Source organism: Adiantum capillus-veneris, chromosome 21 (assembly GCF_014529385.1).
Source record: "Adiantum capillus-veneris isolate H3 chromosome 21, ASM1452938v2, whole genome shotgun sequence".
Classification (NCBI taxonomy): Eukaryota; Viridiplantae; Streptophyta; class Polypodiopsida; order Polypodiales; family Pteridaceae; genus Adiantum; species Adiantum capillus-veneris.
In genome coordinates this window covers 104,527,337-104,550,114 of record NC_140951.1, presented here as the reverse complement: position 1 = coordinate 104,550,114, position 22,778 = coordinate 104,527,337, and the positions used below count along the sequence as shown (strand labels likewise).

At 46.5% G+C, this 22,778-nt stretch overlaps 1 protein-coding gene across 2 annotated transcripts in view; it reads left to right on the top strand.

Annotated features, from left to right (window-relative positions):
• Window positions 1-22,778, top strand: part of ILA (putative protein kinase regulator ILITHYIA) — a 125,595-nt gene that overhangs the window by 20,427 nt on the left and 82,390 nt on the right. For both annotated transcript variants that reach the window (XM_086494064.1, XM_086494065.1), the window contains exons 9-12: window positions 14,557-14,633; window positions 14,711-14,750; window positions 14,835-15,001; window positions 15,226-15,409. In XM_086494064.1, coding sequence (XP_086350190.1) covers window positions 14,557-14,633; window positions 14,711-14,750; window positions 14,835-15,001; window positions 15,226-15,409 — 468 coding nt within the window. The remainder of the gene's footprint in view (window positions 1-14,556; window positions 14,634-14,710; window positions 14,751-14,834; window positions 15,002-15,225; window positions 15,410-22,778) is intronic.

Here is a 22,778-nt window from a genome sequence, read left to right as displayed (position 1 = left end):
CCACCCCACCCTCACAAGCTTCTAGGTGAGTGGTGGTAGTGGCATGTGAGAAAACCTCAGCCCACCTAAAGTGGCCTAAACACATACTTAGTTGCTGCAACAGCTAAGGCCCCTCCTTGCAGCATAAGGCCGCGGAAGGGCAAACTGGCGCGTGTAGAGGTAAGGGCAAGACAAACAAAATGGGGGACTGATGGTGTGTGTGTGTGTAGGTGTTTGTGTGTAGGTGTTTGTGTGTTGATAGTGTGTGTGTGTGTGTGTGATGGAAATGCTGGTGTGTGTGTGTGTGTGTGAGGCTAGTCTGTGTACTGTGAGTGGTGAATGGAGCGGCAGGGGACAGGCAAAAGCGAAGGCAGCTAAGGGCAAGACAAACAAAATGGGCGACTGGCGGTAAGTGAGTGTGTGTGATGAAAATGCTTGTGTGTCTGTGTGTGAGGTGTGGGCGTGGCAGGGTAGTGTGTGTACTGTGAGTGGTGAATGGAGCGGCGGGAGCAGGCAAAAGCAAGGCAGAAGGGAAGGTGGCGAGCTGCGGCTGCGGCTTCGCCAACAACAGCAGATGCCAAAATGGAGCCAGCAGCCATATTGTGCTGCATCCACCTGCAGGCAGCTATGTGACAGAACATCAGGTCAATGTAGCCTGACCCTGTCGTGCTGGGCAGCAGCGTGACCCCGTCGAACTAGGGCGTAACTAAGCTTGCTCGCACTGGTGGGCTGTTTGAGCTACATGTGCAGGCATCCAGGAGCAGGCTTTGTGAGCGGCAATGTGCAAGTCTTTCTCTTTCTCTCTTTCTCTCTGCTCTCTTTTCTTTTCACCAAGAGAACATCTTCTATTAAAATAAGCATCTTGAGGGCACAGCCTCAAGATAAATGTACAAAGCTGATCAAGATGGAGTTGTGCTGCCACAAATGTCCATAAAATATACATTGAATGACCAAGACTATTTCGTGGTTTTTAAAAGTTTCACAGATCTCCTAACATATACGTTCTTCTGTAATCCAAGAGGGGAAAAACTCTCCTCTTACGGTGTCATCAGCATAGCAAGAGGACCATTATCACTATCAGAACTGCACAAAGGTAGAGTAGAATCCCCAGGAACCGTAATGGGTTCAGGAGAAGTAGGTTGTATCTCAGCCGAAGAGGAGCAAGTGTGTAGAGGTGGATCCTTGCGTCTATAAATCTGTCTGACTGAAGGCACCTCTGTCTGCCCCCGATGCCGCCGCCTCCTCTTCTTTGCTTCTCTTCTCCGGTCTCTCTTACTTAAGAAGGAGCTTGCAGAGGCGCGATCACGAAACACACTCGAGGAGGGAGAGCTTCAACCCTTGGTAATTGCAGAACTCAACACGATTAAAGAACAAATGCAGGCCATCAAAGAAGGGAGGAGCAACACAAAGAAATGACGACTTCTTGGGTGGATGTTATTATAGAGACCCAACAGAAAGTGGACAAGGTTGAAAAATGAGATCAAGATCGCAAAGAAGGGAAAAGCAAGGAAACAACTTCCACAGCGGCCAGCCACCATCATTAACTTGACACTAGAAGAGGAGCAAAGGAGGCGTGTGCGTGCCTTACATGTGAGGATTTGTATCTCAAGGACCAAGATAATGTCGATGAAGAGGTGAAAAAACTCATGATTATGATGGGGGTTAATGAGCCGACGCATATGAGGGCTTGTCACAAATTGATGGCGTGGCATGTCCTGACGAAACCCTAAAGTTATAAGTTGTTCCAACTTATAGGGTCTTGTCCAATGGGGCATGAGGATACTAGAGACATAAAAAGAAAAAGATTTCGTGTGGAACCCGTTGACGTGGCAACTGTACAGACGCTCTGCGCTTTGCGTTGGCTGATGACGTGGTAGCCATACGGAATTCTGTGATTTGCGCTGGCAGCCATTAGCGCCTGTTTTTGGACCTAGAAGCTTTTGAGTTTCAAGCTTTTCATGTACTGCTTTTTGGACTGATTGCTTTTGGGGCATTCCTTGTAAGAATAAAAGAGCCCTTGGGGCCCAACTTATAGGGTCCCGTCTGATGGAGCCTAAAGAGAAAGAGAGATCGTGTGGAACCCGTTGACGTGGCAGCTATATGGACGCTCCGTGCTTTGCACTGACTGATGACGTGGTAGCTGTACCGAATTTCGTGATTTGTGCTGGCAGCCATTGGCGCCAGTTTTTGGACCTAGAAGGTTTTGAGTTTCAAGCTTTTCATGTACTGCTTTTTGAACTTATTGCTTTTGGGGTTCCGCTTTTGGAGCATCCCTTGCAAGAATAAAAGAGCCCTTGGGGCCTCACTTTGGAGAGCTTCTGGACGCAAAGATTGAGAGCAGAGGTCCCTCGGGAGTTGTCTTGGCAGTTATTAATGATAAAGAAATACCGAAAGGGGCGCCAGACTTTGGGGCCAATACCTCTGGGCATAGAACTACATCGGGCCATGTCGACTCTCTTCCTCTCTCTCTCTCTCTCTCTCTCTCTATTAAAGTTCAGTGATCTTGAAGTTTCTAGTCGTGTGTTGCTATTGATTTCTTGCTTGGAGTGTCCAAGCCTGTTACAATGATATGAGAGACTTTACAGTCTACACTACTTTATCGCGCATCCTGCGTGCTCCCGTCTTCATTGCTCTGTCTTTCAGGGCATAAGCCATAAAGAACCTTGAATTACACATGGGTTTTTGTGCAGAATCTGATAGAGATAACACCTCTCAGTGGGTAGGCAGAGAAAAGTTGAAATCCGGCGTGGGAATTGAAGAAAAGAATGAAGATTTGGACAAATTTTTGGCGGAAAAGTTTACTAGAATGGAGTACAAACGTCAACTGTAGGTTGGTATATGTGTGAAAAGCCAATGAAAAGAATGAATGAGGGGAACCGGATGACAGCTCATCGCAAGATTTTGGAGAATCATATGGTAGCACATCCGAAGGTTCCGACGAATTAAGGGAACGAGATGCAAGTTCATCAAAGGATTTCGGAGAAAGGAGATTAGATGATAGTGCGTCTTAGGGTTTCGATGATTGAGAGTGACGTGACACAAGAGGGGAATCAGCTGGTAGATGAGAGAATTCCCTAGACTTAAGATAAGATTTTTGAAGTAGATCAGTATGATCTAGGTTTGGATATTGCTTTTGCCAAGGTGCATGAGGCTCTCGAGAAGTCTCAAGCTCGGCATAAGAGGGCAGTGGACAAGATTCGACGCGACTTGCAATTGAAGGAAGAAGATTGGGTGCTCTTATGGTTTCAGAAGGTACGCCTAAGAAAACGAAAGGGAAAGGAGCGGTGTCACAAGTTGGGCACCATGTGCCAATAGAAAAGAACAGACTAAACGAACTTTTAACACTTCAATAACAAGTGAATTGAAAGTGAGAGAGAGCACAAGCGAGACGGAGTGGCGGAATTCCACCCTAGAGAGTATTGGCCCCAAACCTTGGCGCCCTTTCGGTATTTCTTTATATTACTTGAACTCAGTACAATGCCTGTACTAGCGCTCTGCACCTTCTCACCGAAGCGTGCCAGAGAACGAGCCCTCTGCACGTATTTGAAGGCCCTTGGCCTTGAAAAGCAGTTACATGAAAAACAGTCAAATTCAAAAGCAACTAGTCCCAAAAGCTGGCGCTAAAAACTGCCCAATGTAAATCATGGAAATCCATACAGGCTTCCACGTTAGCAGGTCAACATAAAATCCGGAAATCTGTACAGGTTGTCACGTCAACAGTTAGCGCAAAATTCAGAGAGCCGTACTGCTGCCACATCATTAGCTTCTACATAAATAAGCTTGTGTGTGTGCTGGCCTTGCTTTATTTTAACATCTCTAGGTCACTTGGGCCCCATCGGACGGGGTCCCATAAGTTGGTGGGAACTCTTCTTTAAAAATAGGCCACTTGGCAAGTTGGTAAATGCTTCTGCTTCTTCACTTAAGGTTTTGGCCCCTCGGATGGGATCTATAGGTTGGCTCCATTCTTCAATGGCTTGACATGTCAGCAATTTGTGACAAGCGGCTTTTTCTAAAGCGAAGAATCTGGGACTATTGCCCTTTCCAGATTCAAGAGAAGATAAATGATGTAAACTTCAGACTGAAGTTGCTAGATAAGGTGCGAGACGACAGGGAGCCTGAGGAGCAACCTGAAGTGGAAGAGTGAGGAGATACTCGTTTTGGAACAGATATTGGCTCATCGGGAAAGGAAAGAGAAAGGTAAAGTGAACGGCGGTTCTTAGTCAAGAACTATCCGGCATTGAATGCGAAGTGGATGGAGGAGGAGGAACTAACAGATACTCCTCAGATATTGGAACTTTACCTTGAGGTTTTTAGTCTAGCTTGGACTATTCCGAGAGATCGCGTGGATCCGCAAGGTTGAATTTGGTGCAAGGACTGCACAAGAGGGGAGTCACTCCACTCCTTTGTCACAGATTACCCAGATGGAATAAAGTCATTGATTTTCCTTTGGATTTCAGGGATACTGATGGGTTGACAGTATTCCACTGGATGACTTTATGAAAGAAGTACTTCAAAATGGGAATTCCCGAAAATGAATCTAATTTTTGTGCTCACTCATGTGATTGTGTCTGAGTACAGGTTCGAAAGACGAAATGACTGCAACATTTCGGTCTTGAGATTCTATGGACATGATCGCAATAAGAATTAGTTAATCTGACATCAATGAGGTCGGGTGTGGATCTAGATGTGATTACTAAACACGTTGCCAAGAATATGGTCCTAGATCTGGATGGATTTTTATGTGATTTGATTTGAATATAATTTGATGTTCAGTGATTGTTGTCTTTGTACAAGCGCTAAATTTGTGTCGTCTAGTGCGTCGGTACTTAGAGTGAGTTTCTACCGAACTGGTTTATGGCCTCTGTCTGTTTTTGTAGGCGTAATCGAGGGCGCTTACAGTTCTTTCAAGCGGGGGGTATGTCACAAATTCATGACGTGGCATGTCGTGACGAAACCCTAAAGTTATCAGTTGTTCCAACTTATAGGGTCCTGTTCGATGGGGCCCCGAGGACACTAGAGACAAAGAGAAAGAGAGATCGTGTGGGGACCCGTTGACGTGGCAGCTGTACGGACGCTCCTTGTTTTGTGCTGGTTGATGACATGGAAGGCGTATGGAATTCCGTGATTTGTGCTGGCAGCCATTAGCGTTAGTTTTTGGACCTAGAAGCTTTTGAGTTTCAAGCTTTTCATGTACTGCTTTTTGAACTAATTGCTTTTGGGGCATCCCTTGTAAAAATAAAAGAGCCCCTAGCCTCACTCTGGAGAGCATCTGGACGCAGAGTCTGAGAGCAGAGGTCCCTCGGGAGTTGTACTTGGCAATGATAAATGATAAAAGAAATTCCGAAAGGGGCGCCAGACTTTGGGGCCAATACCTCTGGGCATGGAACTACGTCGGATTGTGTCGACTCTCTCCTTCTCTCTCTCTATTAAAGTTTAGTGATTTTGAAGTTTCTGTTCGTGTGTTGCTATTGATTTCTCGCTCGGAGTGTCTTAAGCCTGATACAAGGCTTGGAGAGTGGGTAATAAGAAAAGTGGAAGCAAGGGGGAAACCTTAAAGGAAAAAGCACTTATCCTTCGTTTCCCCTCTATGGAAGGGAATAACTTGAGGAGACCAACTCTTAAGAAGATGGGTATCTGTATGGAGAGGCCTTGGTTTCTTTGATCTCTCGGACGATTAGAGCTAAGGCTAAGGCTTAAATACCACAGAGATTTATCAGAGCAGAGCTGGCTGCATCTCCACTCGTGGTTGAGGCACCCACCAGATCAAACTCCTTTATGCACAGTTTTGAGATCTCTCCAAACACAGATATGCTCGCTTAGCTCTTAAATCTTCTCGACAGCTAGTACTGTGGGGGGATACTACCTGCTGGTATGGGTAGATGACGTCATGGTTTCAGTATGGGTTGATTGCCTCCTTTCCAATACTCTTTGGATGCACCCTCTTTGTCTATTACGCGCACAAAGATCACCAGGCTCATATGTCAGGACCTTATTCAGCTTCATAGTAGGAGAACTTGGGTTCAGCCGGCACGAGAGTTGGGCACGAAGATGGCTTTTTGTAGAGGGCATCTTCTCCAACTGACGGAGGATGGGTTTATGACTAGACCTAGTTACATGGATACACATTTATCTTGGGGGATACGGTGCGCTATCGGTCAGCTACACGCCTCTTCACATCAGCGTGAGGTCAACAAATTTAGGGGGATACCTTCAGAGGCTAGGATATGCCAGCTATGCCATGGAGCCTGAGACATATCTGCATTACATATGTCACTATCCGGTGTACTATGTGATACAGGGTCGATTTCACTATCTCTTTAGAGAGGGTTTTGGACCACTATCTAGGGGCATGAGGATCAGAGATGTATTGGGTTATTTTTACTCGAAATACGTAGACACAGAGAGTTTGATGCGGACACCAGTAGATTGACCGTCTTAGAGGCAGATTACATATTTTTTTAGACCACCTACTGAGCAGAGAGAGGAGTAGGCCACTCAACAAAGCCCAAATATCACCCACACTAGAGGTACATTGACCAATTTTTTTAGACCACCTACTGGCAAAGTGAGGAGTAGGCCACTCAATCGAGCCCAATATCACCCACACCAGAGGTACATTGATCAATTCGGCTATGGAGCTAGGGAGGTCCAGACGCCTGCGACTGAAGGGTACCTCACAACATCGATGGAAACTACGAAAGCAGTTACATAAAAAGCTTCAAGTCTCAAAAGCATTGAGTCCTAAAAGCACTTGGCCTCCTAGCTAGCGCCCCAAGGCAGCCAATGCAAAACGCGGCGCAAATTGCGGAACCCGTACAACTTGCCATGTCAGCCAGCCAACGCAATTTACGGGGCTTGCCACGTAAGCAGCTCCATGGGATTTTTGATCCTTGCTTAATTTAATAGATCTTGTGTCCCTTGGGTCCCATTGAACAGGGATCCATAGGTTGGAATAACTTATAAATCAATCTCTTTGGGATTTGTCCGATTGGACATTGGCACGTCATCATTTTGTGACATACCCCCCTCATGAAATAATTGTAATAGCCCTCGATTACGCCTGCAAAATCAAACATAAGCCAGAAACCAGTTCAGTAGACACTGACTCTAAGCATTGACGCACTAGACAATAGCACTTGCACAAAGACGACCGTCACTGAACATTCAAATCACATTCAAATCAAATCACATAAAGTGTAAGTACTCGTCATAAGCGTTTTGGCGTAAATGATGGGTACGATGATCTAAAACATCCTCTGGTTCTCGAGGAATATACTAAGTTTGCATATCTTGCCATACATTTTCCTCGATAGGCACAAGAACGTTGGCTTCACCTAATTTTTCTTCAAGGCGACTGACATGAAACATGTCACGAAATGGTGACGTGGCATAACCCTAACATACACACTCTCTCTTGTAGTGGCAGAGCCTCTCCCGAAAATCACGCGGAAATGATTGACACGTGGCAGCTGTACGGACGCCCGCGTTTTGCGGTGGAAATTGCGGAGGCTGAATCTGCGGCAGTTTTGCTTTTTGGGAATGCTTTTTGGCTATATATATATATATATATATATATATATATATATATATAGAGAGAGAGAGAGAGAGAGAGAGAGAGAGAGAGAGAGAGAGAGAGAGAGAGAGAGAGAGAGAGAGAGAGAGAGAGGGAAGCCTCTCCTGCTTTATTTTTCAAAGCTTTTGATTTTCAGCTTTTGGGACAGCTTTTGAAGCTTTTGGGGCTCTGCTTTTAGCTTCCCTTTGTAAAACCTTTAAATAAGCGGGTAGGCCTCATAACTCAGGGCATCTGGACGCAGAGTCTGAGTGTGAGCCCCTGCCTGCACTCTTGTACTTTGAACACAGATTAATACAAAAGAAATACCGAAAGGGGCGCCTGTCTTTGGGGCCAATATCTCTAGGCACGAAACTCCGCCAGGCCAGCGTCAAATCAATTGTGAACTGTGAAGTGTTTTAAAGTGATCTTTTGTGGTGTCGCGGTAGATTCTCGACTTGGAGTGTCCAAGTCTGTTATAGTGGTATCAGAGCGCGGCCGATTTCTCTCCTACAGGAAATCCGATCCTTTTTACGCGGCACCTATGGCTTCAGGCAAAGATCAATCGACTCCCTCTGCATCCGGAGATGCGGGAAGGGATCACAACAAAGTTTCACGCAAGGAGTATGGCTCGCCTCGGCCTACTAAGGCGGAGCGTCAAGAGATTGAGCGTCGACAATTGATCGGCGATGCAACAAAGATGATGCTTAATTTTGCGAAGGACCCGAAATTGACAAAATATATGAGTCAGACTTCTTTCGATGAGGTGCACACGCAATGGAAGAAGACCACAAAACCACTCTCAAGAAACCTCCTACTCCCAGGAAGTATACAGAGCAAGAGTTAGAAGAGATGGTTGATGCATGAATTGCTCAGCTTTTTGCCGTGCAGAACAACGCTAAAAAGCATGACAAAAAGCTGAAGAAAGGGACTGACTTCTCGGGTTATTTGGGTCGTCAATCTGCATTTGAAAAGGCAAAGAAACAAAAGAAGCGTGTTCGATTTCAAGGAGTACCCAGTTCTTCTTCTTCTTCTTCTTCTTCTTCTTCTGACAGTTCTTCTAGTTCATCTGACTTGAGCGAAGAAGACAGAAAAGGCAAAAAGCGAAGCAAAAGGCAACGCTTTGGAAAGGGAAAGAAAAAGACAAAGAAGTCTAAATCTCACCCCGTGGTTGACAGTTCTACAGAGGACTCGTCTACAAATAGTTCGGACTCTGATGACAGCAGCTTTTATGCAAAGAAGAAGAATTTTTATAAAGCCAACCAGTATGACTTTCTGGACGACAAAGGCAAGAAAGTCCGAGAGTTTAAGGAAGGTGGACAGTCAATTAAATTTGTCACGTTTTCTGGTTATAGAGATGCTTCGAAGGCTTTGTCTTTTGTACAACAGTTTGACATCGCTTTCGCGGGAGGGCGTTACTTAGAGCACTCTAAGATTTGGAGAGCTGCCTCTTACTCTAAGGGGAATGCTCGAACTTGGTGGTCCACGCTTCTATTAAACAAGACAACGCCAATCAAATGGCTGAAATTCAAGAGGCTTTTTATTACTTCTTGGCTGATTCGAGAATGAACGCGACATACGAACTGCTTGGAACCATCTTCGGATGACCAAGAAGGATACAATGGACGCTTATTGCGAGAGATTCTGGAGCTCTTTTCTACCCGCCTCTTCATTTAAGGAGATCTCATTCAAGGAATAGATTGAGCGATTTACCTTGGGTCTTCCTACAGAGATCTGAGATCACTGCTTGGAACAAAAGTCAGCTTCCATTCGGGAGTTGATGAGTCATGGGAAACAGGGTTTTGCCATTCATTCAGGCAGTTTGACCTACCCCACAGATGAGATCATGACGCAAAGAGCCGAACAGACTTCGACAAATGAAAGTAGAAAGAGGAAGAGCAACCCAAAAAAGAAAGAGAAAGATGCACGACCCAAACTGACTTCTCAGGAGAGAGCTCGCTTCATCAAGAAAGGGAAGTGCTTTGGATGCGGGGAAACTAAACATATCTCCGCGAAGTGCCCTAAAAAGGCACAGAAAGAACAAGTCGACAAGGACGACAAAAGGCCTGAGAGTTCGAGAGCAGCCGAGGAACATGGATGAAAAGGAAAGATGAAAACAAGACTGATTCCAAATTGCGTGGGTACCAATCCCAGCACAATGGACGAGAGTACAGAACTTTTCCGAGCTTGGGGCAAAGTGAAAGACCAAGAAGCCCTGATCTTCTTTGATGGAGGAGCCAAGGCCAACTTCATTTCATCGGAAGCATGCCACCGAACCGGCCACCTTACCGTGTGAGCCGAGCCCAAAACGAAAAGATTATGAACCAAGTGAAAGACCTCTTGGAAAAGGGTCTTGTCCATTCTAGTACTTCACTGTATTGCTCTCCAGTGTTGTTGGTTTTGAAGAAAGGCTGATCTTGGAGAATGTGCATCGATTATAGAGCTCTCAACAGAATCACCATCAAGAACAGATTTCCGATTCCTATAATTGATCATATACTTGATGATATACTTGACCGACTTGAAAAGTGGATATCATCAGATCCAAATCGCGCCGGGAGATGTACGTGCATGTCCAGACCGGTCATAGTTGCATACCCTCACTTGCACAGTTAAGTCACTTAAGCATATAGGCATATGAACAATCACTTAAGTCATTTATTAAAAAGTGACTTTGACATGAAATTTATCAAAAGTAGGTAGGGCAAATGGCTAAAAGACCTATAAATGAAGCCCCTTTGGGTGCTAGAGAAGGCAGAAGAGGCAAACGATGAAGTAGTATCGACAACACCCTCTTCTCAGCAGTACCTAGCAGCCCATCAACGTTTTGTCATCCAGAGCCTCAGCGTTTTCAGCATTCAGCCCTAGCCTTGTCGCAGTCGCTGTCTTCGCGGCAACTCCATTAGCGTTTTCAGTTTTCAGCCATCGCCGTCCTCGGCGATAGTAGATTAGCCCACAACGTCGTCGTCGTCATCATCGCTGCAGAACCAAGCATCTCCAACAATACCCATTAGTACCTCAGCAACACCGTAGCACAAGTACCCCTCATCGTCGTCGTCGTCGTCGACATAGTACCCCAGCATCTAGCACCCCTTGTGTTTTGGCTTGGCTCTTGCCTAGCTCAACGTAGGGATCATCAGGACCTCCGTATCCTTAGCACCCAAGTACCTTCAGTACCAAGTAGTTCCCGTAGTACCAAGCACCAGCTGTACCCAACAGTACCCGCAGTCCCAAGCACCAAGTACCCGCTGTACCCAGTCCTTAGCCTCGCAGTATCAAGCATTTATGCAATACCCTTCGGTACCTCGTCAGTACTCAACATCAGTAGCATCAAGTACCCATTCGCATCTCATCATTTAGCATCATTGTATGAGCATTGTGCAAGTAATAAAGAAAGTACTTGCTCTGGCAACAGAACAAGGGGGCCCTTGAGGGTGGTTGGGACCCGACATGCCGTTTCGTCTCTCTTTTCTCTCTCTGTGCGTCTCTCTTATTCATTGTTTTCAGTTTCAGTTTTAAGTGAAGTAAAGCAACCTTGTGTTAGTACTAGATCCGAGCAAAATCCTTAAACACTTCCGCTGCACCTGACAATGGAAGTACCCATAGAGCTGACTTGGGGAGTCGTGGCTTTATACAAGACAGTCGTGGGGCAGGTTCGTACTCCCGAGGTATTCACTTCATTGTTGGAGTGAAACAAGGATGCCCACTCTCCCTACATTGTTTGGTTTGTATGTTGATGCGGTTTCAGATGACAACGAGAGGGGATGTGACGGAGGAGCACATCTAGCAGGGACCTTGATTTCATTACTATTGTATGCAGATGATATTGTGTTGATCTCAATTTCGCCAGAGGGGATGCAACGACACTTGGATGCATTGGATACTTGTGCTAGTGATAGCGGCTTGTCGGTGAACCTTGGCAAGACCAAAGTTATGGTGTTAAACACCCCAGCACAATGGGTCAGGTGGTCTGTATTGACCTTCACTTATGGTCAGCAGACGGTTGAGTATACAGACGCATACACTTACTTGGGAGTGGTCTTGAGTGGTCCAAAGTTCTCCTTGAGGAGAGCAGCAAAGACTAGACTGACGAGAGCATATGTAGCTTGGGGGAGCATGGAGAGGATGTGTTCGCAGATTCAGTTTCAGGAACCTCTAACTAATTTTTGGCTATTTGACACATTGGTTACTTCAGCTATGCTTAATGGGGTGTAGATATGGGGACCATCAGTAGACCATCATAGCCGAGCTGGCAGTAACGATGGATGGAGATGTATGGAGATGCCTTTGGTCTCTATGATTTCCCAGATGATTTGGGCAAAGGCCTCTGGACCGCACGAGATTATTCGTGCAGAGCTTGCTGCTCCCCTGCTGGTCATAGAGGCACTTATAGATCCGTCTCTTTTATACAGAGTATCTGGGATCTCCCCAAAAATAGATATGCTCTCCTAGCTTTGGAGTCTTCTCGAAAGCTAGCCTCACAAGGAGACACATCTTGTTGGTATGCACAAATGACATCATGATTTCAGCTACATGGTTTTAGTCTTGACAGACTACCCCCTTTCCAGTACTCGCTGGATGCACCCTCCTTGTCCCTCACACGGACTGAGATTACCCAGACACTAGGAGGACATGGACAAAGCCGACACGAGAGCTTGGCACGAAGATGGCTTTCTACAGAGAACATTTCTCCAGCAATAGAGGATGGATATGTGATCAGACCTGCCTATATGGACACTCATTTATTAAGATGCGCTATTGGTCAGATGCGCACATCATCGCATCAGCTAGAGATTGAGAGTGGCAGATTTAGGAGAGTGCCCGCAGAGGCCAGGATTTACCAGTTGTGTCACATAGAGCCAGCAACAGAGTTACATCACACATGTCATTGTACGGTATATTATCAGATACGAGGCGCTTTGACTGTCTATTCAGAGAGGGCTTTGAACCACTGGCTAGAGTAATCAGATATCATGACCAAAGATGCCTCGGCTTGTTTTTGCTAGAGCTACACAGACACAGGGAGAGTCTCTTGAGGAGATTAGACAGTGGGACTCAGGAGACATTCACAGAGGGAGAGACTCTGCAGTTAAGCTTCACAGCAGACTTCAGAGTCCACCTACACGAGAGGTATATTGATTGATTGAGCCATTGAGCTTGGGAGAGCTAGACGCCCGCATCTATGAGGGCCACCACGACATTGACGGAAGCTCCATCAGAGGATCAGGACTATTCTAGCATGACATGGGAGATGTCCAGGGGACATTGACGTGCTCTTCAGCAACCGATGCAGTACATCCTTTGACAACGCTTGATGCCGGGCATCCTTGGACACTTATGTTTATGTTAGCTTTTATTTTACTTCATTTTACTTTGTACTCAAACATTGTATTAGATCCACCAAGATTGTATCAGTTTGGTCTCATAGGTCATTTTAGCCTTTTGCAGGCGTTTAATATAATATTTCATCTCTCTCTCTCTCTGAGATCACTCTAGCTCGCATGCGAGACACCCAACCAGAGTAATGACCATGGAGGAGGTCGATGAGATCCAACAACGACCGATGAGAGAACCCACAACAACACCCCCCCCCCCCCCCCCTCCTTTTACTTTCTCCTTAGTTTTTTGTAACTTTGTAATTTCCGTACTTAGACATGGTATCAAATTCACCATTTGTAACTTTTTGGTCTCATAGGTCATTTTGGCCTTTTGAAGACGTTAATATAACATTTCATTTCTCTCTCTCTCTCTCTCTCTCTCTCTCTCTCTCTCTCTCTCTCTCAGGAGCCGGGCACGAAGATGGCTTTCTACAGAGAGCATCTTCTCTAGCTCACGGAGGACGGTTTTGTGAGGAGACCCAGATACATGGACACTCACTTGTCTCATGGGATACGTGTGCCATTGGCCAGATACACACATCTTCACACCAGTTGCGGATCGAGACTGGGAGATACAACAGAGTACCAGCAGAGGCCAAGACATGCCCCCTGTGTGACCTAGAGCCTGAGACAGAGTTGCACTACACATGCCATTGCCCCGTCTACTACGAGATACGCGGCCGCTTCCTGAGAGAGGGCTTCCGACCACTCTCCAGAGTCATGCGGTACGAGGATCAGAGATGCTTGGGTTTGTTTTTGCTCGAGCTACGCAGACACAGAGAGAGAGCATGATGAGGGGAGAGGCCAGCTAGTCTTAGAGACGGATCACAGACTTCTTTAGAGCACACTGGACACCCGGAGGAGCTACCACCACAGGAGAGCTTGTTGCCTCATACCAGAGGCACACTGATCGACGAAGTGACCGAGCTAGGGAGATCCAAACGCCCACGACTGCGGAGAACTACACAACATCGACGGAGGCTGCATCAGAGGATTCGAAACACTTCGGCCCGACATGCACGAGGCCCAGTCAGGCTATTGACCATGGAGGAGATTGATGAGATCCGCCAACGAGTGATGCTGGAGCTTTTGTGATCTGTGATTTACCTATCCTACCTAGCTGTTTCGGATTCCATAGCATTTTATTCTGTCATTTTATTTTATTTTGTCATTTTCATTACTCTGACTTTGTATCAGATCCACCACATTGTAACTTTCTGGTCTCATAGGTCATTCTGGCCTTTTGAAGACGTTAATATAACATTTCATGTCATTTTTCTCTCTCTCTCTCTCTCTCTCTCTCTCTCTCTCTCTCTCTCTCTCTCTCTCTCTCTATTGCTCTGTGTCTTTTTCTTTAACTACTCATTCCCCTAAGCTTCCCCCAATGGCCCCAATTTCTTTAATTCCCTCGAGACTCTGTCTAATTAGCCTAGTTTCTCTTCAGTTCCCCTAATTCTACCTAATTCTACCTCAATGTTTGTGGGATTCCTAGGATCGTATAAGAAGATTATCCAAAAAGAAAACTACGTATGTGTGTGTAGTTATAGGTATATATTTGTTTTTTTTTTCCTCATTTCACTGTCATTGTCGTTTTCAAGATATGGATGCCAAGTTGTTCAGAGTAGTTGCTTTTCACTGTATTGTTTGCAGGTAGGCAAAATGCAAGGTGAAGACTGCATTGCTCTTATAGAGCTGATTGAAGTTGTTATTGTAAAGCACTACTCAAGGTCTTGCTTTTAATCCTTTTGCCAACTCTTTTTTTTTACTCTTCTTCATTGGAGAGTCACAAAGTACGATTTTGCAGATTGTTGGAATATGAAGTTGGAAGCCAGCAGCTTTTTCAGGTATCATGTTGTTTGTAATCTTTAATTGGAAAAGCCAGCCCATTAAGCTTTTATAAATTATGACATATGCTGTTAACCTTACAGCTTGTTGTCCACTTCCTCTGGCATTCTTCCAAGGACATAAGAAAAAGGGCTTTTGATTCTGTTCGACGCATTCAGGCTACTTCAGAAAAGTTTGCGGAGAACTTGTTTGATGGGTTTCTCTCATGGCTCATGCTGTTTGAAGATCAGATTGGGGCACATAAAGTGAGGTTAGAATGTTTGTCTTGTGACCTGTGGATGTGTGTTGATATTTTGTTAATGAAGTTTATGCCATTACAAAGTGTCACTAGTATTTGGTCGACTCTTATGTGAAAATATGGATATACTTGCAGCCTGTTTTCTGTTTGCTTTTGTATCTCATTCCATCAAGTTTGACAGTGTGTGTGATAGAAATCAATCCTAATCGTGTATTTGTTGTGTGAATGGCTGGCAGTGAGACAGAAAATGTTGCAGATGGAGCAGCTACTAATTTACCTCACACTGAAGCAATAGCAAAGGCTTTGATTGCTTTAGCTGTCCCAGCTCTTTTCAAGGATTGTAGGATAAGTGCTAAAGTTTTGTTGGCATGTCATCATCCTTGTGCTGTGACAGGTCGCCAAGCAGATATGGTTTGGAAGGTAATCAACTACCAGGTTGCTGTTAGCACCGTCTCAAACAAGAATCTTTTCTATGAAATTCTCTACTACCCTAAAACTGATTTTGGAATTGACAATCTTTTTATCTGTAGTTGTACTTTTAAGCTAATAGATTAATGTTAGAGCACCCTTACAAGTGCATGCCCTGTCCAAAGGTCATGGATTCACGCAGCCTGAGACAGTCTATTACATGTCGTGAAGTGTTAATGTCTAAGGAGCCCTAATTTAGGTGTTTATTTGTTTCAGAAATTCGAAAGTTGAAGAATTCTTCGTCTTGTAATTCTAAAAGACAGGCAGTGCATGCATGGAAAGTGGACACACAGCACTCCTGGCATAGCAAAAGGCAGGGGGACCCACACACAAGCAGCCTTTGGATAGTATGTGCACACACAGGCACTCCAAGCATAGAGGATCCAGGCACCTTACACATAGGCAGTTCTTGCATGGCAGGGGCAGGCAAGTGGCTCAAAATATCTCAACCTCCACACACTTATTTAAGGGACTGAAAAGCGAGAAATCCATAGCAACACACGAACAGAAGCTTCAAAATCACTGAGCTTTAATAGAGAGAAATGAAATGAAATGAAATGTTATATTAACGTCTTCAAAAGGCCATAGTGACCTATGAGACCAGAAAGTTACAAGGTGGTGGATCTGATACAAAGTCAGAGTAACAAAGTAACCTAACAACAGTACAAAACAAAGATATATACTATGGGATCCTAGATTGGTCGATGTGAGCTAAGCAAAAAACTAAGCAAAAATGGGCGGTTTGTTGGGATAGCTGAATCACAAGAGATCTAGCATCGGTCGTTGGGGAATCTCATCAATTTCCTCCATGGTTAGTAGTCTGACCGGGCGTCGTGCATGCCTGGCCAGCGTGCTCCGAATCTTCTGACGTAGCCTCCGTCAATGCTGTGTAGTCCTTCGCAGTCGTGGGCGCCTGGATTTCCCCAGTTCAATCGCTCGGTCGATCAGTGTGCCTCTGGTGTGAGACGAGGGGGAGCTCTGCTGTGGGAGTGGCTCTTGTGGTTGTCCCGTGTCTGCTCTGAAGAAGTCTGTGATCCGTCTTTGAGATTGGCTAGCCTCGCCATTCATCAGGCTATCTCTGTGTCTGCGCAGCTCGAGCAAGAACAAACCCAGGCATCTTTGATCTTCGTATCCCATTACTCTTGAGAGTGGTCCAAAGCCCTCTCTGAACAAGCAATGGAAGCGACCTCGTATCTCGTAGTAGACGGGGCAGCGGCATGTATAATGCAGCTCTGTTTCAGGTTCCATGTCACACAAGGGGCATGTCCTGGCCTCTGCTGGTACTCCGTTGTATCTCCCAGTTTCAATCCGCAACTGGTGAGAAGATGTGCGTAACTGGCCAATAGCACATCTTATCCCATGAGACAAGTGGGTATCCATGTATCTGGGTCTCGTCACAAAACCATCTTCCGTAAGCTAGAGAAGGTGGTCTCTATAGAAAGCCATCTTCGTGCCCAATTCCTGTGCTGGTTGTATCCATGTCCTCCTGGTGTCTAGCTGGGTCAGGTCTTGGCGGATGAGCTTGGTGATCTCTGACTGTGTAAGAATGAGAGATGGTGCATCCAATGAGTAGTGGAACGGTGGCAGCCTGTCTATGCTGAACCCATGCGCTTGAAACCATGATGTCATCTCCCCATACCAGCATGTTGTATCTCCTTGTATGGCTAACTCTACAGAGGACTCAAGTGCTATGCGAGCATACCTGTCTCTAGGAAGTTCCCATGTGCGGTTTATGAAGGAGACTGATTTGGTGAGCGCCTCCACCACTAGTGGGGGGGCCGCTAGCTATGCTCGGATAATGGCCCGTGGTACTGATGCATTGGCTCTAATGAGCCGCGAGATCATAGAGACGAGAGGTTTCTCCATGTTCCCCCATCTGTCTGTGCGACCCGGCCTCCCGTGGTGATCCAATGAAGGTCCCCATATCTCAGCCCCATAGAGCAATGTTGAAGCCACCAAGGTGTCAAAGAGTCGGAGCTTCGTCCGGGGCTCCTGAAACTGAACCTGTGAACACATCCTCTCCAATCTTCCCAATGCTGCGTGGGCTCTAGTCAGTCTGGTCTCTGCTGCTCTTCTGAGTGAGAATGCAGGTCCGCTAAAAACCACTCCAAGGTAAGTGTAAGCGTTTGTGTACTCCACAATCTCCTGGCCGTATGTGAATGTAGGTGCTGACCTCCTGATCCACTGTGGGGTGGTATTAAACACCATAACCTTGGTTTTACCAAGGTTGACAGACAAAGCACTTTCGTGGGCAAACGTATGCAAAGCATCCAATTGACGTTGCATTCCGTCTGGGGATTCGGAGATCAACACTATATCATCAGCGTATAACAAAAGTGGAATCCATGTCCCTGCCAACTGTGCACCTTTATCCCCATCGCTGTCAATGTAGTCAAAAACCTCATCCACATACATACCGAAAAGAGTAGGAGAGAGCGGGCAGCCCTGTTTCACCCCAATAGTGGAGTGAACCGGTGTAGAAACTCCGTCCGGGGTGCGTACATGCCCTACTACTGATCTGTACAATGCCATGATCCCCCAAATGAGCTTTGTGGGTACTCCCATTTCCTGTAATCTGCACATCAATCTAGCTCTGGGTACTGTGTCAAAAGCTTTGCGGAAGTCCACAAAGCTACAATAGATCCGTCTCCCATGAGATCTGCCTTCCTCGATGATGGCCCTGAGTGTCAAGATATGGTCAAGAGTAGAGAAGCCTCTCCTGAACCGTGCCTGCCCAGTTGTACACATTTCTTCCCTCTTTGCCCATCTACTCAGCTGTTGCTCAAGAATGGATGCATACAACAGTGCCAGTGTGTGCCCAATCATAATAGTGCGATAATTCCCAGGCTCCATGGGATGTCCTGACTTGAAGATAGGTACGATCGTACATAGGCTCCAAGTGTCCGGTAGGCCCTCACACATGGCACGGTTAAACATAACTGCTAGAAGCTCTGCTAGTAGGTCTTTGGCATGCATGAAATGGTAAGCGACTAAGCCATCATGATCATATGCTCTCCCAGTCCTCATCATGTCGATAGCTTTCTTCACCATCTCAGCGGTGGAAAAAACACATGTGTGTGGGCATGGGTCGGGGCGGCTGTCGAGGTACTGTGTACAAAGATGATGCGTATTGACCCCAAGTCTCTGTGGAGGAAATAGCAGAGGGGGGGGGGGGGGGGGGGGGACTGCTCATGAAAGAGCAGCCACGCCTCACGCGAGTCCTGACTCAAGAATAGTTGATGTAGATCCTGCTCGAGTCGAGCCAAAAAAGCCCTCTTCTTTCGCCGTACCAGGCGTCAGAAGTCAATCTGTGACTGTCTGTGAGTGACGTCCCCCAAAAGCACCTCCCTCTGTAGTCTGGCTCTAGTCTGGCGGCACTCCTCATCGTACCAGCTGTTCTGAGGCATGCTCCCTGATCGGCGGCTTTGCTCAGGCTGGGTGTGTGGGTATGCTTCTGCTGCTGCCTCATGTAATCTTTGTGTCAGTATAGTAGTTAGCTCCTCCAGAGGTCGCCCTGGGTCCTCAGTGCATAGGCGTTTGTAGATCCTGTCCATGTATACAGAATCCGTTTCCCGTGTGAATGTGTAGCAAGTAGGGGCTGCTACCCGTGGCCTGTGTGCTACACTGAACTGGAAAGAGATGGTCATCGACACCAGAGCATGATCCACTGCTACCCCGACCGCGGTCTGGGCCCAACTGTGAGATCCTGGATACTAGAGATGAGATTTGCTGTGCATGACATAGTCCACTGTGCTGGCTCCATGTCTGTGTGGGAAGCGTGTAAAACCTCCCGCAGTAGGAAATCTCTGTAGGCCTTTCAAGATGCCCAATCCATGTGCAGTGCCCATGTCTATCAGGTGTCGCCCATACTCAGTATATTCCACATCGTGTGATAGTCTGGACAGGCCCGTCTCTACAACATCTAGCTCTCTTAGCATCTCCTTTGAAGTATCATTAAACACTGCCTGGTGATGGGCAGTCCTAGCATTGAAGTCCCCTAGGATGATAATGTCACCATCCCTAGAGAATTCCCATATGTCATCATCCAAAATAGAGAAAGGGGACTGTCCTCTGGGTGATGCATAAACTGATGTACTTGGGGGAAAGTAGCAAATAGCTAGGTAGAGATATCTGCGTGTCTCTGCTTTCAATCTCACCCACATGTACCTAGCCTGCTCATCCCTGCGGGCTATATGTATGAGTGGCTGCAGATCCTCTCTAAATAACACTACCACTCCCCCCCGCCCTCTGTGGTCTGAGCGTGTCTCCTGTCTGTAAGCTGTCTCCCACTTGTATCCACTGATGTGAGGCATGGATTGCCGAGGGGCCTGGTGTGTCTTCGAGTAAAAGATGATGTCTCTTCCAGTAAAGCTATCCTCAAAAGCACCCACGCCAAGACGCATAGATCCATTACAGTTCCAGGCAGCCACTTTGAGTGTGGTCCCATAAGTCTCGCACCGTCATGTGGAGCGTCGCTCTAGTATTACCACTTTTCCTTCTCGGTAAAAGGCAATCTTGCCTTTTCCCCTTGCCGCTCTAATCTCCGGCATTACTTTTTGCATATGAGCGATCTGCGAGAGGGTGAGATCATCCCCGAGAAAGATGCCAGTCTCTTTACGAGTTGGTCTTTTCTTCAAGAAGGACTTCTTCGCTTCCATGGAGGGAAAACGGAGGATGAGTGCTCTTTCTTTTGAGGTTTCTCCACTGCTTCCATTTTTCTTTATGTTGCCCACTCTCCATGCCCTTGTGTGCGTCGGCTCATGAACCCCCATCAGGGCTGTGAGTTCTTTTACTTCTTCGTCCACATTGCCTTTGTCTTTAAGACCGCAAATTCTCTCTTTCTTGAGCGACGCAATCTGTTCCTCTTGAGTCGTCACTCGGTCTTCCAGCGTACTTATCTTGCTATCTTGGATCAGCACGCGTCCTTCGAGCATGTTTGTTGTGCCCAAGAGATTGCGGTTCATCTTGGTAATGATCTCAGTCATTTCCTCTTTGCTCTTTTGAATGGCATCCTCTAGGGGGTTGGCTTTATCGTTCAGCTTTCTCATGCTTGATCGCCATCCGCCAAGGAGTCACTAAACGTACGTGTGCACCCACAATAGCAACGGGTGCGGTAGCTGGGCGAGCGTGAGGCGGTATGGCAAGGGAGGGGGAGCGATAGAGTGTATAGAGAGAGAGAGAGAGAGAGAGAGAGAGAGAGAGAGAGAGAGAGAGAGAGAGAGAGAGAGAGAGAGAGAGAGAGAGAGAGAGAGAGAGAGAGAGAGAGAGAGAGAGAGAGAGAGGCGGGGGGCGGGGGGCGGAGTATGGTCTTCTCTAAAAGAAAAATTAAAAAAATTTAAGACTCCCTATGCATAGAAGAAGAGGGGGGGGGGGGGGGGGGGGGGGGGGGGGGTTATCGGCTGCTAGACTTGCTACGCGTAGAAGAAGACATGCTACGCGTAGGGGAGGTGGGACTGCAGGGGGAGCGGGGAGCTGGGTCAGCGTGTGAGCAGGGGCTGGGCTGCAGGCGGAGCGCGAGGGGTGGGGGTGGGGGGGGTCTTGAAAAGGCCAAAATGACCTATGAGACCAATCTTTTACGAAATGATGAATCTAATACCATGTCTGGGTACAAAAGAACTAGAACAAAGATACTACTACTAGAATCCATCCTCGTCTGCACTCTGGATGTCGAGAGAGTATGGCTCGAATTCTTTGCTGTGGGCTCCGTCAATGATGTGTTGTGATGGCTGCTCCTCTGGCTGTCCCAAAATTCCTTCTTCTCTTCTAAGGAGGGGAAGCGTAGTATGAGAGCTCTCCCTTTTGAAGATTCTCCCGGGCCATCACTCTTCTTGCCCACTCTCCATGCCTTTGTGTGTGAAGGCTTGGCCACCCCCATCATGGATGTGAGGCTTGTGACCTCTTTTTCCACATTGTTTATGTCCTTGAGGCCGGTTACCCTCACATGTAGAGCTCGCATCTTGCTTCTTTGTTTCTCTTCGAGGGTCATGTTAATAAGAGTGGGTGTACAAGGATCTTCCTTACCTTTCTTGGCAACCTCAATCCATTTTTCGGCCTCCTCTACTTTCTTTTGTGTTGCAGAGATGACCGCGGCCCATGACTTTTTCTCCTCACCTTCCTTGATAACCTGTATTTGGTATTCAATTCTACCATCATGGATGGCTGAATTTTGCCTTCTTCGAGCCACTCACGTTTTGCTTGTAGATTTCGAATGATGGAATCTTGGATGACCACTTTCAAGTTTCTTCTCCAGCGAAGCGATCCTCCTACACATGCCATCTCTTTCTTCGGTCCATCTTTGAAGAATAGTGCTCCTCTCCTTCCTCCACTCTTCCACTTTGTTTCTCCATTCTCTCATTTCCTTCTGTATTGCCGATATCCTCTTCCCTGTCTGCATGAAAGAGGCTTTGTGGGCGGCCGGCGAGGGATGCGTCTTCTTACACGTGGGGGAAGCCGTTGGCACTTCTCCGATGCTCCCCCATGAGAGAGAATGAGAGAGAGAGAGAGAGAGAGAGAGAGAGAGAGAGAGAGAGAGAGAGAGAGAGAGAGAGAGAGAGAGAGAGAGAGAGAGAGAGAGAGAGAGAAATGAAATGAAATGTTATATTAACGTCTTCAAAAGGCCAAAATGACCTATGAGACCAATCAGTTACAAAATAGTGAATCTAATACCATGTCTGGGTACAAAAGAACTAGAAGTGGAACAAAATACTACTACTACTACTACAATCTAAAACTACGTGGGTGTAGCAGCTGATACAATAGGTACCCGGTAAACTTGATGTAACAGTGTGTGAAACAAAGATGGAAGAAATGGTGAGGATCCATCCTCATCTGCACTCTGGATGTTGAGAGAGTATGGCTCGAATCTTCTGTTGTAGTCTCCGTCGATGCTGTGTAGCTCCTCTCCTCAGTCGCGGTCGTCTGTATCTCTGTAGCTCCAATGCTCGGTCGATGAGAGTGCCAGTAGTGGTCGAATGAGTGTGGGACGAGCTCTGCAGTGGTGGCTGCTCCTCTGGCTGTCCCATATCTAGTGAAAAGAAATCTGTAATGTGTCTCTGAGAGAGAGAGAGAGAGAGAGAGAGAGAGAGAGAGAGAGAGAGAGAGAGAGAGAGAGAGAGAGAGAGAGAGAGAGAGAGAGAGAGAGAGAGAGAGAAATGAAATGAAATGTTATATTAACGTCTTCAAAAGGCCAAAATGACCTATGAGACCAATCAGTTACAAAATAGTGAATCTAATACCATGTCTGGGTACAAAAGAACTAGAAAAGAACTAGAAGTGGAACAAAATACTACTACTACTACTACAATCTAAAACTACGTGGGTG